The 18,066-nt window shown below is 34.9% G+C and overlaps 1 protein-coding gene across 11 annotated transcripts in view; it reads left to right on the top strand.

The window, feature by feature from the left end:
* The window catches only part of LOC130674540 (muscle-specific protein 300 kDa), an 80,399-nt gene that overhangs the window by 53,750 nt on the left and 8,583 nt on the right, over positions 1-18,066 (top strand). For 10 of the 11 annotated variants that reach the window (XM_057479904.1, XM_057479956.1, XM_057479964.1 and 7 more), the window contains 8 exons: positions 621-731; positions 1,209-1,511; positions 1,588-1,722; positions 4,221-9,610; positions 9,686-10,682; positions 11,398-12,354; positions 14,506-14,808; positions 17,112-17,369. In XM_057479904.1, coding sequence (XP_057335887.1) covers positions 621-731; positions 1,209-1,511; positions 1,588-1,722; positions 4,221-9,610; positions 9,686-10,682; positions 11,398-12,354; positions 14,506-14,808; positions 17,112-17,369 — 8,454 coding nt within the window. The remainder of the gene's footprint in view (positions 1-620; positions 732-1,208; positions 1,512-1,587; positions 1,723-4,220; positions 9,611-9,685; positions 10,683-11,397; positions 12,355-14,505; positions 14,809-17,111; positions 17,370-18,066) is intronic. The other variant, XM_057479926.1, reaches the window with a different exon arrangement.

Below are 18,066 nucleotides of genomic sequence, written 5' to 3' on the forward strand. Positions count from 1 at the left end.
TCTTGTTGCATTTAATTTATTATTTATTCCAAGATCTTTGCTGCATTCATCATCTTGTACCATTTCATAAACTACTTTATTTTTTTTTTACTTACATAAAATATATATATATTTTATTTATCGTCCATTTAATGAAATCATCTGCTAACCCAAGTGTTTTTTTTTTGCTTCTTAAACCCGTGCATGAACTTCTAACTCCATTTACATAATCATTGTCTTGTCATTACATCCTCGACTTATTCGCGTCCATATGTCATTTAAAAATAATTATTAATTCAAAAAACTAATGAGTTATAAATCGATCCGGAAGACGCAAAAGACACACTGGACGCTGATATGTCGTGAAGTTTTTTAAAAATATCCGCTAATTATTAATTATCCTGACATTTATCTCCACAGGTTTACCATACCATGATATTTACGTTTTTGTTTTTGTTTTTATTTAAAATGAACATAATAATATGTGATAGTTTTTGCCGAAGTAATCCATTAATATCCGTCGTCTGGACATGTAACGGAGCCCTTACTTGCCGCAGTGTGCACGCGAGTGATTTAATTAAATACTCATACGTTCAAATTAGTTGTGCTCTAATACTAAATCGATTTTACGGGTTTTGCAGGAGAGCTTGGAAAGTAACTTAGAGAACTTGGAAGCGATTGTCAGTCGGCTTGAAGAGTCACTCAACGATTTACCGCGTGATAGTTTGGAGAACATGCTATCAGCACTTGCAGTAAGTTTAAGTCTTTACTTTGACCCTTAAATTCGTTCTGTTGCACTGTAAAAAATTAGTAGTAATTTCGGAATGATCTGGATTTTATTTGAATCTGCATTCACTCTGATTCGGAGTTTTAATGTCAAAATAAACTTCTTTTAGTAGTGAATTTTAATTCGAACCGAATTTTCATTATTAAATTAAACTCCACTTTGGAAGTAACTTCAACCCGGAAGGGATTAAGTAAATGAACAATCATCCGCTCCGCATTTACTCCGGATTTACTCCACTAATTTTTTACTGTTTTCTTGTTGATAACTGACGTGACGGTTCAATTTTGAATTTTGAAACTACAAATCCGTATAGGGATAAAACATTTTTGAGAATAATAAAGAAAAAACGCGCATTTAAGGGTCAATCAAGTCTACATCAAATGTCTCAATATTTAACTCATTATTTTTTCCTATATAATGAATTTAATTATTTAAAATTCAGGTAATACTTGGAGATTTACGTAAACACGATCAACGATGTAATGACATACAAAAACAACTTGGAAAAATAGAAGCTGTCGAGGGAGAAAAACTTATTACACCTTTGGAAAAAATTCGCGGACGAATAGCAGCGCTCACTGATCAAGTAGAGCAAGGAATCGCGGCCCTGGGTAAAGCTCGTGAAGTAAAACATCAAAGGGAACAACAAGTGTTGCTTTACAAAAATTTCCTTGAAGAAACGGACACGTGGCTGAGAAATTTGGTCTTGATGATCAGTCAGCAGCAATCAATTGATTCTTACAAAGTAAAAAAAATTTAATGATCACTCATTTTTTTTTAATATTTGATCTAGAGAAATTGATGAATATTTTAAATTGTAGACACTTTTGGACGAACTGGAAGCTCGGAACCAACGAATGAATGAACTGGAGACATTGACAGAAGTTAGTGAACTGGCCCGGTCACTCAAAGCAGCCTTGCTGGAGACTCATGCACGTCTGAAGCAGAAGCAGCAGGTATACGAGACTCACAAGAGTACTGGGGCTTTTGGTCTGTTCGCCATTCATCGTGCCACGGTGACGGGACACGCTTAGTCACTTAGTCGTCACTTACTCAAGAATAATTAAATAATTAATAAACTTAAATTATAATTTATTGATTAATTACTTAATTAATTTGGGACATGTATCTTGCTAGAGGAAGTGGGCTTTTGTATACTCTTTTACGCTGATACACTTATTCTTCACGCTCTTTCTACCTGCTGTAATTGCTATCTCTTATTTTTAGTCACTCACGGGCTTTTTGTAAGTTCAATAAGCCACGTACTAGTCAACTATTATTAGTCGTAGTTTTAATTAACCCTTATCAGCACCCTCGAGTCTGATGTAACTCATTTACGGTACAAAAAAGAAATGAGGAATGAAAATAATTGTAATATTAATTTTAACGTTTTTACTTTAGTCGATTTATAAACTTTGATATGTTTAAATTTTTAATTTAAAAGCATAGAAGAGTCTTTTGGACTCACTATAATCACCAAATAATATTTTTGTCTTCTAAATAACGAATTCTGTGAATTATACTACTGCCAAAATGGGGCGCGGGAAATGATTTACTTTTTTATCTTGAGTACGGTAAATTTTTTATTGTTTAATTATATTTAGGAAAATTTTAATTGCTATTTAAAAAAAGATTTCTTATTTTTTGTTTCAATATTTTCAAAAAAATTTAATAAGTAAAATAATTATCATGAGAATTTAAATAATAAATATATTATTTGCAATTTAATTTATGAGTAAAAGCTTTAAAAAAATAAATCTCTAATTACATTATTTAAAAAAAAAAAAATTGCATTGAAAGTGTACGCGATTTCCGACTCAAAATAAAATTTTAACTCCCAGCGGATTGTGAATATTTTAAAAAGACAGAAGTATTCTTGTTCTTAATAAGTTAATAATCATTAATTAATAATAAAATACTTGTATTGACTTAAATAGTATATTGTGTGACAAGGGATGAAACAAAACAATTTCAGACCAAGGTGAAGTTGGCTGACATTAACCGCAGTCTGAAATCGTGTTTCATCCTGAGTTACACACAATATTTTCCATGATTACTTGCATTGGAACTTAAAGTTTCATTGTCAGCAGCCAGTCAGAAACAAGTTAATTTAAGAGCAATGGTGTCATCAACTATTAGCGTAAGCGTAAATTGTCATTTGCAATTTATAATTAAGCAAAAACTATAAATACTATTTATTATTCACACTAATTTTTATAAAACTTAATCACAGTCAGAACTGTCATTTACGCAAATAAAATCAATGGTCTAAAATTACTATTAATCAAATGACAAGTATCTGAGTTTAAATTGCGAATGCCTTCAATCAGCGGGCAGAAATATTATTTTTTCATCATATCTGGACTGAAAGTTTAAATTCCCGCCCTGTTTAAAGGGAAGAAATTCGTTCTTTTCTTTTATGAGAAAATAAATGATAAAAAAATAGTGCATGCGCCATTTTTCCCACAAACAGAGGTAAATATTTAAACTTTCAGGTACAGATTTGGCAAAAAATTGTATACAGACCACGGAGGAAGATAGGACGTTCTAATCCGCGTGTTCACCATTGGAAATTCTACACGTGAATTATAATATCCTTCTTTCCTTCCTCGGTATTTAATTTACTATTGTTTGTTCCCAAAGGACGAAACAAGTTTGTTTCTGTCTGCTGACTAAATGCATTCACTATTTACTTGTTAGCTTCTTTCGACTGTCTGTAGCGACACTCAAACTTCGAGTTTCGATGCTGGTATCATAAAAATACAATTAATCCCCTAGACTCTTCTATGTTTGTCATAAAAAAATCCAGGTGTTGACTAGGGTTAAATTGGGATATCGCGCATGGATGCGGGACTTGCTTTCACGTTGACTTCTCTTTATAATTTTGCTAATGAATAATTATTGTACATTAATTTATTATCACTTTAATTATTTTTATTTTTGTTCGTAGTTATAGCGCTATATACTGTTTCGTATCTTCACTTTTACTTTGTTTATATTAATACTGTTTGTTTTACTTGTTGGGCACTTTAATAAAATAAAGTACAATTATTTATTGTTTACTGTTTAATTATAAGGTGATGGTTGTAATACGTGCATGTATAATACATATATAGAATGTCTATTATTAATTATTACATACTGTAACCTTTTTTTTCATAAATTAAAATATTATCATCACTCTCCCCCTTATTTTTATTTACTGTCTTATTTGTACAATAAAATTATTGGTTTAATATTTGAATAATTTTATTACATTTTTTCATCTTAACATCAATCATTTTTTTACAAATATTATTATTATTTTTATTATTTCATATTAATTGCAAAAAAAATTTTTTTTTAATGTAATTAATTAAGTAAATGTCATCATGGTCATTAATAATGCCGTCAATGGACTAGAAAATAAAAAGACAAGGAAAAAAAAAATATTTTTTTGAATTTTTTTTTGTAGGAAATTGAAGAAGAAGAGTCTGCACAAGCGTCCGAAGAGATGGCTGATCATGATGACATAACACTTGACCAAGCGCCCTCGATACATTCAGCAGATGAGGGCACAATGTCATGGGCAGACGTGTCCTTACAAACTGGACAAAGTTTAATGATAGATAATGAAAATAAACCGATACAATTAACTAAACAAACATCAACATCACAAATTACAGAGTTTGATGTAGAGCCTCTTGAAATGCAATCGATTCCTGTTCAGGTATCAATAGACGAGGGGGTTAAATCGACACAAGAGTCTATAAAAATATACAAAACAGCAGACGATACTCATGAAGTTATTGAAATAGCTACGAAAAATATTCCCAGTTCACATTCTACCTCACAATTTATTCCCCAAGACCATTCTGCTGATGACATTGTCGTTGATATGAAGTACCAGGACGCGAAAGCAGAGCAAAGCGCGACTTCAGAGTTAAGTATTCAGCACGCGGCACCTCAGACATTTGAAACTGTTCTCACGGAACCGGATGACGTCACCACTGAAGTTGTTGTTGATGCTGACGGAACCAAGAGAATTATTGTAAGGAAGTTACGAAGGACTTTGGTGACAAGTCAGTCGACGCAACAGCACATCACCTCGATGTCAAGTGTGTCTGGAGATGTCCCAAGTGTCCAAGCGTTTTCGGAAGCTACTATGCGGAGCCAACAAGTCACTGTCACTCGCACGCGACCTGACGGTAGTGTTGAAATGGCAGCCAAGCAAACATACGGCGGTAAAATAACTACCGGAGGTGCTCCGGGAGAAGTCGTGAGTGTTGAACAGTTTGAAACTACACCTCAGTTTACACACAGAATTATCCAAGGAGAGCTCGAGGATATCCAGCCAGAATCCTTGGGAATCGCTCAAGATGGGTCCAATGTTACTATTGAGGAAGGCGCGTATCAAACCAAGACCTCGACGGTTCACGCGATGGTCCAGCAAGTTACTAGGAGAGTTATACGAAAGACCAGAAGAACTATTCGTAAAGTTACTATTATTGATGGTAAGGAAACGATGTCTGAAGAAGTTGTTGAAGAGCCTGAAGAAGTAGAGATTGATGAACAAGATATTCCGCATATAAGTATCAATGTCGTGAAACAAGAAGAACAGAAATCCTTTTCAAAAGATAACAAAAGTGTGATACAGGTTTCGAAAGCTACGGAAATTGATAGCGACACTCAGGGACCATTCTTCGGACCCAAAGCTCGTGAATTAACGCCTGATAGTATCGAAATTATGGAAGATAGGCCTAAAATTGAAGAAATTATTGAAACAGATGAAGAAAAAGTTGTTTTAGACTCAGCAATAATTGTGGATAGTCCTGAAAAACTGGAACAAATGAAGGTAAATGAAATAACGTCAATAAAATTAAGTCAAAATTTCATTGACGCTGAAAAACGTGAAATTTTTCAGTCGAACTTTGAAATACCTGCTGCTGATGGTGATGATAATGAAGATAAAAGATCCGAGGTAGCAGAGTTACCGATTACTGATGCGCCAGTAGATGGTGAACCAGTAACGAACGAGAATGCCTGTAAGTCTGTTGATGTACTACCAGCAATAATGAAAGAAAGCTTTAATATGAAATTAGATGCAGGCACGGTAGAAGTAGTACAGCACGCAGACGATAGCAGCACTGTAGAACCAACTGGTAAAATGAGTATTATTACATTAGAGTCACGACAACAACAACAACAACAACAATCATCAGTACCATCTGCCGATCAAACGCCACCCGAGTTAGGGGAATCACCAGCAGAACTGTTGACACCACGGCCATCTGACGATTCATCAAGACGGTCGAGGAAGTCGGAGGATAAGATTGATGGAGCTGTTTTAAAAGATTCTAAGGCGGTTATTGACAAGGTTGAAATTTCGTTGCTGATCAATGAGAGCCAGGATGAGGCTGGCGCTTTTGTTGCCGTTAAAACAACAGCCGAGCGACCTGATGATGTTTACAGAGTTATTGAAGAAAACGTCGACATCAGATTGCCGACCCAAGTTGAAACTGTTGAAATAATTCCGGATAAAATAATTCAAACTAGTGGTTTAGAATCTTTTGAACGGGAGGTGAGTCAAGTCCCAGAGAACGAACCGACGGAAAAAAGCGACGCTGAGACGACATCTAGTCGCAAGAGCAGAAAAAAGAAGAGACGCAAAGATGAAGATACTGGTGGTAAATCTGTCAGTGAAGAATCTGGCAGTTCTATTGCTACGACGATCGCCGAGTCTGTGGATTTAAATCTTCCGATGTCGGAATCGCCAAAACAAATTAGCGAACAACCGCAGCCTGATGTTTTAGAAATAACTGAGACTTCATTGACACTCTCGAGTCCACGGGAAACATCCGCAGGTTACGAGCCTGAGGGTGGTACCACAGTAGAAGAAGGTTCTATTGCACTGGATAGAGATGAGTTGACCAAAAAGAAAAAGAAGAAGAAGAAGAAACAAAAAATTAATTTCGAAGATGATAAAAGTGAAGAGAGAGATACTAGAGCTAGTGGAATTGAAGTTAGTGAACCAGTTCAAGGAGATATTAAAGAGTTTGGAGAGAAAAAGTTTATAGAAATCGATACTCAGACAGTTTATGAAACACGCGATGTATCTGCTAGTCCCGCTGAACTTCAATCGCTTAGAGATAGTTCATTACAGACTTCTCCTGAGCTACAACCACAACTACAACCACAATTACAACCACAGTTACAATTACAGACCAATGTTAGTGTTGGTTTAATTGAACAAGAAATACAAACAGAACACGAAACAATTAATACTGAAATTCAAACATCGCCTACTCAAGTTCTCGATACTGAAATTCAGACATCAGAAATTAAGTCACCAGAAAAAGAACATTTGTCTGTACAAACTGAGACACCAGAAGTATCAAAAGAAGAAGAAGGTGTACAGACAAGTCCTATTGAATCTGAAAAAATGGTTGTAACATCAGCAGCTCCAGATGAAGTTAAAGTCAAAGAAACTGAAGAGATTGATGTGCAGACGGTAAAAGTTGAGACTTCAGAAGTACAAACTTCACCTATTGAATCTGCGATCACCACGGAAATTGATACGCAAACGGATCAAGTTGAAGTACAGGCAGAAAAAGTAGACACAGAAATCCCGAGGGTGGCCGAAACTCAAGATGTTGAGCAACAAACTTCGCCGTCACAATTGCAAGAAGTTATTTTAGAAGAAATGGCAGTACAAACTTCGCCAGAAGTGAGAGAAATTGAAGCTGTTGAGATTGATGTTCAAACTAGCAAACCAGCGAGTCCAGTGGAGCGTGTGCCAGTCGCGACGGGTGACTTCGAAGTGCAGACAAACTTGATCGAACAAGTAACAGTCGCTGCTATGGAAACGCAAACTACGCCACAAGAAACCCCGCGTGTTGAAATCGAAGTGCAGACTACTCCCGAGTTTACTGTCGAGTCAGTCGCACAAACAAGTCCCGAACCTGAACACGAACATAAACATGAAGAGGAAACTAGTTTAGAAGATAAAATAACTGTCGAAGAAGAATCACAGACGATAACTCCGGATAAAATAGAAACTTCAGATACTTTTGTGCAGATTCAGACTCAAGAATTGATTCCGACTGCAGAAGAAGGCATTCAAAGTATTCCGGATGCTGCGGAAATAAGTCTTCAGACTTTGGAAGCTGCTGGACAAGACACAGAACCTGTTTTAGTAGTTTCTGTCGCACAGCAAACTTCGGTGTCTTCTACAGAAGTTGCGACCATGCCTGAGACTCATGTGCCTGTCACTCAAGAAACCGCGACATCGCCGATACAAGAATTAATAAAAGAAGTAGAAAGACCTGGTCCATTGGTTGTTGAAGAAAAAATCACCAAAGCTAGTCCGGGTACGGATAAGTCTATGCAGCTGGTGGAAAATAAAGAAATGATTGAAGAAGCGAAAGTAGAAAGAGAGAGAATTGAAACTCCTGATAAAGAATTGACGTCTGATGGATCGTCATTCGAAATTCATGTCCAGGCGACTATTGATTTATCTGACAATACTATTACGGAACCAACAATTCAAGAAAGTGAATCAACTGACATTACTCACGATACCACGATTTCAGAAGACTTTAGCGAGCTCACTGACCCCACAATCGATAAAGCTCGTAAACGGCCTAAGAAAAAAAATAAAAGAAAAGCAGTTAAACCTACTGATGAAATTAGTTCGACAAATGAAAAAGACATTCAACGATTTGAATCAATCGTTAGTCAATCAGGAGGATCAAAAGACGCGGTAATAAAATTATCGTACTCAGATGTTGCTAGAAAAGGTTCAAAAGAACGTGAAATCGGAATTGATGATCAAAATAATGTGACAGTTGGTAAAATTTACACAGATTTAGACATTAAAAAAGTGGACCATCAGCAGAGACGAGATTCTGATGCTCAGGAAATAAAATTAAAAGCCACTTTGGAGGGAGCGCAATCACGCGAGTCTTTTAAAGTTAAAGAGACACTTGTGGGTACTAGTTCAAAAGGAGATGAGTTCGCGGTCTCAATGCAAGTTCAGAAGAGCATCGCACGGCGTAGAGATCGCCCGAGTATTAAAATAGAGACTCCAGAGCCAATGGATACCGACGAAGAAGTTCTTTCACCAATGGAATCTGTTCTTGCCGCGAAAAATAAACTCCCTGAAGTTAAATCTTATGCAGAAGCAATTGCTGAGCCGGGTTTCGGTGCTCCAAGCCCCAGAAGTCCTTCCACGTCACGCAGATCTCAAAGTGAGCAATTTATTGCTGCCGAAAGACATGATCAGCGTCCCCAAGTTCTTAAGCGCACGCAGACAGCTAAAATAGTAATTGATCGTCTTAAAAATCTACAGAATGTCAACGAAACTTGCTACCTGTCAAATATTTTACATATCGCGAGTCTAGAGGACTTTTCAAAGCCCATGAATGTTGAAGAACGTGTTTTGAATATACAGAAAAATTTATCACACTTAAAGAATGCCGTTGAAGAGCAGAATATTGTTATCGTTGATGAAACTTTGATCACGATTGTAGAAATGATTTCCACGTGGCTGGAGACTATTGAGTACCGAGTTTTCGTGAGCAGAGAACCAACTCGAGGACCTTCCCACGAAGATACTCGGGTGTATGTCGAGTTGAAGGATGAAGTTAATCATGTGGAAGATAATATTAAAGAGTTAAGAAGAACTTGGAAGCAAGTGGAGTCTGCTTATCCCACTGAAGACCGTGAGAAGGTCAATGAGTGCATGGATTCATTGGTTGATCAGGTCAAAGCTATTGGAGATGTTACCAGGGATGAGGAGAGACATGTCACTGCTGAGCTTTCCAAGTGGGATGAATTTTTGAAGGGAGTTGAAAATATATACAGGTAAGATTTTTTTTTATTGTTAATATTTAATGGGTCCGATAAAAAAATTGGTTAATATGGTTAATTATTTCTTAGGTTGGTCCAAGAACAATTAAGCCAACTGAGCATGATAATAGAAAGCGAGGAATCAACAGTGAGGAAGTTAGAAGAATTGGATAAACTAGAGAATACAAATCGTTCTCATATGTGTAATACAAATAAACTTATAGCAGCTGTCAGAGATTTATTGAAAAGTTATCCCGGTAGGTCGGTACCAGATGAGACTTATCAAGCTCATGAATTAACGCTGACTATCGAGCACAATATTAATGTGGAACGTGAACGTTTGCTTCAACTGATGTCTCTAGCAGAAGAATATGAACAAACATTGCAGGAATTCGCCCAGATAACGGACATTGCTGAAGATCTTTTAGCGAGTCCGATATCTGTGATAAGTCTCGAGCATCTTCAGGAAGAAATGCAGAAGCACCGGAAGTTCTTTGTTAATTTGAACCACTGCCGAGCGATTCTCGAGTCACTGGAAAATAATTTGGACAGTGAAACCCGTACAAAACACGCGGAATTTCATGAAGAATTGCACAGTCGCGCGGGTTCTCTGCTGGATCAAGCGGCGTCGCGAGCGCAGCAGATGTCATTGGCTGCTTCGAGGTGGATGCTGCTTGAGCAGGGATTCAAAGAAGAACGCGGATGGCTTCAGATCGCCCATCAACGAATTCCTGATTTACAAACGGTCACTTCATCGGATTACGATCAATATATTTCGTTATATCAATCGTTGTCTTCGGACATTGCAATGCATCAAGCGCGGCTGGTCCAATTGTTTGATCTGGTTCACAGTCTTCAGGAACTCCTGGACATTGAGGACCTTGAGGAACGTTATCGTGAATCACTGGATGTTATTAGTCAGCTTCAGGAGAATGTAGACTCGTCACTGAGATGTTTATTAACATTCCGCGATAGCTGGGGAACTCACGAAGTGCTGACTAACCGGCTCGAAAACTGGATGGCGACAGCGGAAAGAGAACTCGATGCTCTGAATAATAATTGGGACGGCCATATGCGTCAATTCTGGGTAAGTTATCTTTTTTTTTTATTTATTTTATTTATCGTCTTTAATTTATTGAAGGCTACTTGTGTGTTTTTATAATTAATGTATAGAGACGCGAGTTTGAGATTGTGCTTTCAAGAGATCAAATTCTATTGGATTTGGCAGTAAGCCAATTAAAAAGCCTACAGATCTTTTTTTAAACACGGGTACTCGGAAACTTTTTATCAAACTTCTAATTGACCTTTGGAGTTTATTTTAAAAAATCTAAATAATTAATAACACTAGTTTAAAATTTTTTTTTTTAGCCTCATGAATAAAAAATAATTTTTATTTCATTTTTTTCAATGCTGAATTTTAATTTGCGGTTGAAAAAATTTGTAATTCTAAACCCATTCAATCATTTAAAATTCAAAATCGTATTAATAATTTTTTTAATAAAAATTTTACTATTTTAAAGTAAAATAAATTATCTCTATTTTTTATTTTTTATCTCAGACTTGAAAATATTTTATAAAACTAAAATTATAAAAAACGTCTTGAAAGCTCATATGTGAAATGAATCGACAGTAAGAACTAAAAATAAATAAAATATTTATTACTTTTAAAGGGACCGAAAATTCCGCCTTTTAATTAGGCAACAGACAAAAAAAATGTATTCGAAATTTTTGAATGAACGAACGACTTGTTATTTATTTCAGTTGGGAAAAAAAAATTGATTAAAAATATTTTATTTAAATAGGAAATAAAAGCACAATATGAAGTCCATAATAACTTGAGAAATGAAGCGACCAATTGCTTCGAACAAGGATTGCGCGTGATCCCACTATCAGACGAGATGATACAGCGTCAATTCCACGGAGAATTCCAAGACCGGTGGCACCGAGTGTCGACAAAAATAAAAACAATCCAAAAAGCTGTCGCCGATACAATTTCCTCGGAAGACACGCCAATAAACGAGAAACTAAGACTCCTAGAACGGGAACTAAGCGAATTGCGCACAACAGTTGAAGGATTCCACGGCGTACTAAAAACTGAGGACGAGCTAGTGCTCTACGTGGGTCGTCTCTCAGTGCTCTTTGAACGCGTCTGCATAATCCAAGACGAGCTAGTAAAACTAGGAATGCTTCCTGCCGCAGAAAGCGAGCAGGTGAACGTTCTGCTGTCCTTCGCCGGGCGCATGGAAAGTCAAGTACGAGAAGAATTAGATGCCGCGCAACTGGTACAAGAACGTCTGCAAGCTCTCCAACGCGGTTTGACTCGCGTCCGCAAAGCCCACGCCCGACAATCATTGATTCTAGACCAATGCGAAGCTTGCGAGAAGCACGGCAGCGACGTCGTCGAAGGTGGTGTCAAACGATGCTCCCAAGTCGCCGACGAGTTGGCGATTCTATGGAAAGACCTGATGGGCCTCAGACAATTATTGCACACAGTCCCCGGCGGCATGAGAGTCTCCGTCTCCCCAGTCAGCATCGAACGAGATATTTCCACCCTCCAGGACACCAACACTGACCTGGAGTCGCGTTGCACACGTCTGCTGTCACTTCTAAAGAGCAGACTGAGTCTCTGGAGACGTTTTGAACGTCAGTTAGAAATGGTTCAACAATCAGTACAAGAAGCTGACCACATGATGAAGATCCTCGCTATCCAGGGGTCAGTCGACTACGAGCGACTTCTCAAGGCTACCGAACATCTCGAAGTAAGAAAATTTAAATTTTAAATATTTAATATTTCATATTGCATTGTTACGATAATAAAAGTTAATAACCAATTAATTAATCATAAATATTTAGTGAAGTATGTAAATATATTTAAGTATTTACTTAAAAGATAATAATTTTTTTCGAACTGGGTAATGCAATGCAAAGAAAGTTTTTTGCGCCTGCGTAATGCTTTTATCGCTTCGGTTACTTGAATTTTGCTGGTCTCCTATCAGTTTTACACTCAACGCGTTACGGGTCAGTTTATATTTATGTTTATTTTTTTTTTTTTTTATTTAAATTCAAATTTTTACCAAGTGTTCACTTACAGTATTTAGGGTGACCCTATCTTTTTAGTTTTATCAAATTGCCCGTCAGATTATTTATTGAAATCGCTATTTATAAATATTTTAGTTATTGGAATAAAATTATTGATCTATAGATTGAGGATTTGGTGGTGAACAAGTGATCGGATAAATAAATAATTTATATTTTTTTAATAATTATGACTAATTTTTTGGAGATGAAAAATTATTGTGAACTGATAGAAGAGCGGCTGCGTGATGGTTTATTTCTAGACTAGTTGATTGAGTCTGTCAGTATTCATCGAACCGTTCGAAGTGATAGTGCTCATTTTTTAGTCGCACCTTTTGTTACACGTGTGCCGTGATTGTTATTGATATTGATACTGATATTATGTACTGGGGTCATTACTTATTAGTAAGACAATAGATCTAATAAATTTATCAGTTGAGTGAATCAAGTGGAGCCAAAGGATTTAAATAAAATATTTAAGGTATGCTCATGCGGATCATTAAAGTTGACGGTATTTAACTTGCGCTTCCGGGTTCTTTAGGTTTATTTCAAAAATATATATATGTAAAGATATACATGTATATTTAAATACATTTTATACTTAAAAGAATTAAATTCTCTAGTAAACTATCAGTTTCTTGGTGGCTGTCATTAGGCGGTACGAAAATTCCTTCGTGAGAAGTTATGCTCGCAAACCGGAAACATAACTTCCGTAAAATGAAGCTCTATATACTTTTTTTTTCATACCTTTTCATTAATCTGTCAAATAAAAATTTTCTGCCCCACGATAAAAGTGAAAAAATTGATTGACTTTTTACCGAAAAAATTTTGACGTTTAAAATTTTGCTGGGAGTTTTATAAAAAACGAATTTTCCATGATACTGAAGTTAGCCGACGTCTCATAATTTTTAGATTTTGTTTAAAAAAAAATATTTTAAAAAATTGCACCTATAGTTTTTTTAATTTTCTACATGTGCATATTTTTAGTTTTTTTTTTTTTTTTTTTTTTAAATCCCAAAGTTGCTCAGTGTCTGTTAACTTCAGGATCAAAATTTTCCTTGATAAATTTATAATTGTTCAATAGCCGATAAATATTATCACCCAGATCGTCGAGTTTAATGAACTATTTATGGATACCGGATGCAGAGCGTCTACGTTCGTGACCTGCATGCCAAAGTGTGTCCACCAAACATTAGCGATTGTTTTAAAATTACTTGAGATTTAAAAAAAAAATTATTAATAAACTGTATTAAAATTTTCTACATTTCAATCAAGACATTAATGCAGAAAAAAAAATATAAAATCAAATATATATGTATATATTTTTTTATCGTTACGGTTAAATTAAGTTTGCAATAAATTATTGTAATTACAACTAACAATTTAAAAGTCGAATGCGCAACGTAATAGAGCAATAATTGAGACTGCGTGCCGAATAGAAAATATATATAAATATATATATCAATGACGCGTGGTATTAAAATACGGAAATGTAATAATATTATATCGAGACTCATGTTTTCTATGCGCTGATCTTTTCCTATGACGTAAGATCAGAAAATAAATTTATCAGTCCGTCCCAAGTCATTTTTATTTATATTTCAAACTTGAATATATATATAAGTTAAGAAAATTTTATTTATTAAATATTTATAAATTCACAAATGTATGTCACGGATAAAAAGAATGTAATTATCAATTATAAATTATTTATCAAATTGATAAATAAAGTAAAGATAAATTAACATTAATTACCATAATCATTTAATTGAGAAATAAATATATATTTTAACTTGATATGTATACTAATTATGTTTTCTTTTAATCTTAATTAGGGATTAAATGGTGATTTGGGAACACGTGAGGCCTGGATAGGCGAATTACGCAAAGCAGCGGAGCCTCTTCTAGAAGTCTGCACCGAAGAAGTAAGCGAGCGCGTTAACGCGGCGGTAAATGAAGCAGTTCAAGCTTGGGAAGACACAAGATCGGAATTAGATGCTCTCTGTACAAAATATCAACACGCAGTAAGACTGTGGGAGCAATACAGAGACTCAAGTGCTGCTGTAAAAGCTTGGGTAGACACCCAAATGGGCAGCATTACTAATCTACCTCCCGAAGAAGCTTTGAAACAAGTCAAGGTCATTATTTTGTTCATACAATTTTATATTGTCTATCACATATTTCATATCCCATATTAACATTTTTAGCGCGACCTCAAACACATTTAATTTCTAACATTATTTGTAAACACCGTACCGAGATTTAATTCTATTTACTCCATAGTGACCCGGATTTTTGTTTAAAAAAATAATTTAAGACGTTTACTTTACGCCGACACTAAAATAATCTTCTCACGGACAAATAAACAAGATATTTTTAAAAATTACGTTAATGGAAATTTATCAAAGGTCAACTGGATAGCGTCAAAAAAAGATACACACCCCCGGTTACTTTTCTCTTATCTTAAATTACTAAGAGGGGGACGCTATCGATACTGAAGCCCGATGTGTCATCACATCCCCGAATGTCAAGGGATCGTCCGTCTATTTGACGTTCCCATCCGTACTATATTTTTACGTGTGTTATATACATATATATAACTATTATGTTTCAAATGAAAGTAGATAGAGCACATACACGAAACAGAGCAACCCTCGAAAAGCAACAGGAGCATGGGGTGCGGCAGACGTCAGCGTTACTCCCTCTCTAAAAAATCTTTCTCGCTCTTTACTTACTCACTTTATATATTTATCCTATTTTCTGTCTCGCTTATTCTTGGTGGCGCGAGTCGCCCATCGATCCCGCAGCCGCCAGTCTGGTCCATGACCGTACGCTAGTACGCGGCTATTGCTCTCGTTTTTTAAAAATCATTTTTTACTTTTTTAAAAATTTGTAATTTAGCTGACAGTTTTCATTTAATTAATTACTAATTATTTACATTCTAGTGGCTTAGTAATTGATATTAATAATTTGACATTTTCTGGTGTATTAGTGTCTGAGAATTTTCAAACTGTCAGATGTAATAGGAATAGTAATAATTTAATTTAATTAAATGGATGATTGATGAGACTATTCATTGAATTTACTATTTGTAAGCACGTGTATAGTTGTTTTATATATATATATATATATATGTATGTATATATTTGTACGCAAGCGGGATTTTATACTGAGCTTAACTTATGTCTATATATTTACAACACTACGCGGTATTTTCATTTAACTTGCGCACATGTGCGAAATTACATTGAGCGAAACAAAGTAGTGAAACTACTCGTATGTCGTTTTACTTAGTCTCCTTCAAAACCTAGTTTTCATATATTTACACATAAATATTATATTTATTCTATTGTCCATTGTAATACTGAATAATATTTGTAAGAGAAAATATGTGTCGTGATTTGTAATTTTTTTAAGAATGTTTGAAGTCTATGATAATGTGCACACCAGAAGAACTCAAGGTATATTTATTTTACTTTTTTTTTTCTTACATAAATACGTAACGAGTAATATTTTTAAAATTTTATTTGCCTGCATAAAAGAGTGCTTGAGTTATTTAGGTCACGTGTTAGAATTTCCGCGGAAAATTACTTGTATTATTTTTTACCGCGAAAGATTGAAAGATCGATAAGGAATTTAAAATTAAATATTATTATAATGGTAAATATATTTTCGTGTAAGTTCTTTTTAATCCCAACGGTCAATAGACTAATCTTTTTTTTTTTTTTTTTTATTTATTAGTATCATTATTATTGTTGGTATTGAAGCTTTATAAGTAGCCGGTTAATGTCATACAAGTGTGTTATGTTAAATAAAACAATATTATTTCCGTGTGGTATGGAATTAGAGAGGAATTAGGGAGACAGTATACATTTAACGATAAATTACATATTCTCACATGTAGACACACCAGAAAATACCGATCTATAAATATATCTCTGTATGACCAAGAATACTAACCCGATGTTTTAACATCTTTTGCGAATACCAAGTAGCTGATATATTTATATATTTTTATTATTGTTATTTTAATGGAATTGTTTTTTTTTTTAACTTCCCGATTTTCGAAAATCGCATTTTTATCAGATCTCAAGGTTTTGAAGTCCTAAGAAACTATTCTGACTATTTTCGGATGGACTTCCGGCCGTATGTGTGTGTGTAAACTTTTTTTGACCGACGATATCTTTGAAATAAATTAACCGATTTGAATGTATCAGTAATAGAAAAGGCTCACTAAGGCTTAGAACTGATTAGATTTTGAAGTCGATCGCTCTAGTAGTTTACAAGTTATACGAAAAATAAAAATTAAATAAAATTTGTCTGTTAAGTTTCGAGCTCAGAGAGTTCAAAAACAGCGGGAAGTTTTGGGGTTGGCCCACAGGGTTAACCGTTTTACAGATTTTTTAAAATTAATTTTTAATGAATTCTATTTATACTTCAGGTTTGCGAAGAAACTTTAGCGGAACACAAAGAACGTCTGGCGGAATTACGTGGTCTGGTAGCACAAATTGCATCAGACGTAGGACTAGACAGCAATGGACCTCTACACTGCGAAGTCGAGGCACTGGGACGCCGGCTTGAGGATGTCCGCGAGACGCTGTCAACACTCGCGGATACTGCGGACGCACGTGCGCTCAATCAAGAGCTGACACGTGGGGACTTGTGTCAAACTAAAAATTTCTTAGATTCTGTACAGCAGGTAATTATTTTTTAAATTATTCCTTCTCAGTTCATATTTTTAAATACAAAGAAAATCCTCTGGTCAAAATACGGAAATTTTTTTAAAGCTTCTAGTAAAAAATTTTTGAACTCGGTGTAAAAATTTTGGTTTGTAAATTACACCAAATATAGAGTTAAATTTAGAGGGTGTGAGTTAAAAATTTTCAACATTATTTGTTGCTTATTAATTAAAACTACACAGCCGTGTAAGAATTCTCGGGGGTCATTTTAACACCAAAATTTTCTACAGTATTTTTATGTATTTGAATAATTACGCGTCTTTTTTATTTCTATGACATGTTTGATGTACAGCAGTTAAGACGTCACTAAAAAAATTAATTCTCCGACCGCCAGACTTGTGACATCGGAAACGAAAGTGTTAAAAGTTAATTTAAAAGTCAAATAAATTAAATTTATGATCCACATGTTCAAATAGTGTCACCAATATATTTTTTTTTAAATTATTAATTTGTTAATTAATTGATATGTTAAATTTTTCATTTTACTTCAAATAAATTTAAATTTTAACCAGAGGGCTCTTTTAAATTAATATTCAAGGCTATTAGAAAATTAAAAAAAATTCCCAAGGATCTATAAAAATATGTATATGTATATATATATTATTTAAAAAAAAATGAGTAAAGTAAATACATGAGTAAGGTATTACTTATATCACT

Source organism: Microplitis mediator, chromosome 1 (assembly GCF_029852145.1).
Source record: "Microplitis mediator isolate UGA2020A chromosome 1, iyMicMedi2.1, whole genome shotgun sequence".
Lineage (NCBI taxonomy): Eukaryota > Metazoa > Arthropoda > Insecta > Hymenoptera > Braconidae > Microplitis > Microplitis mediator.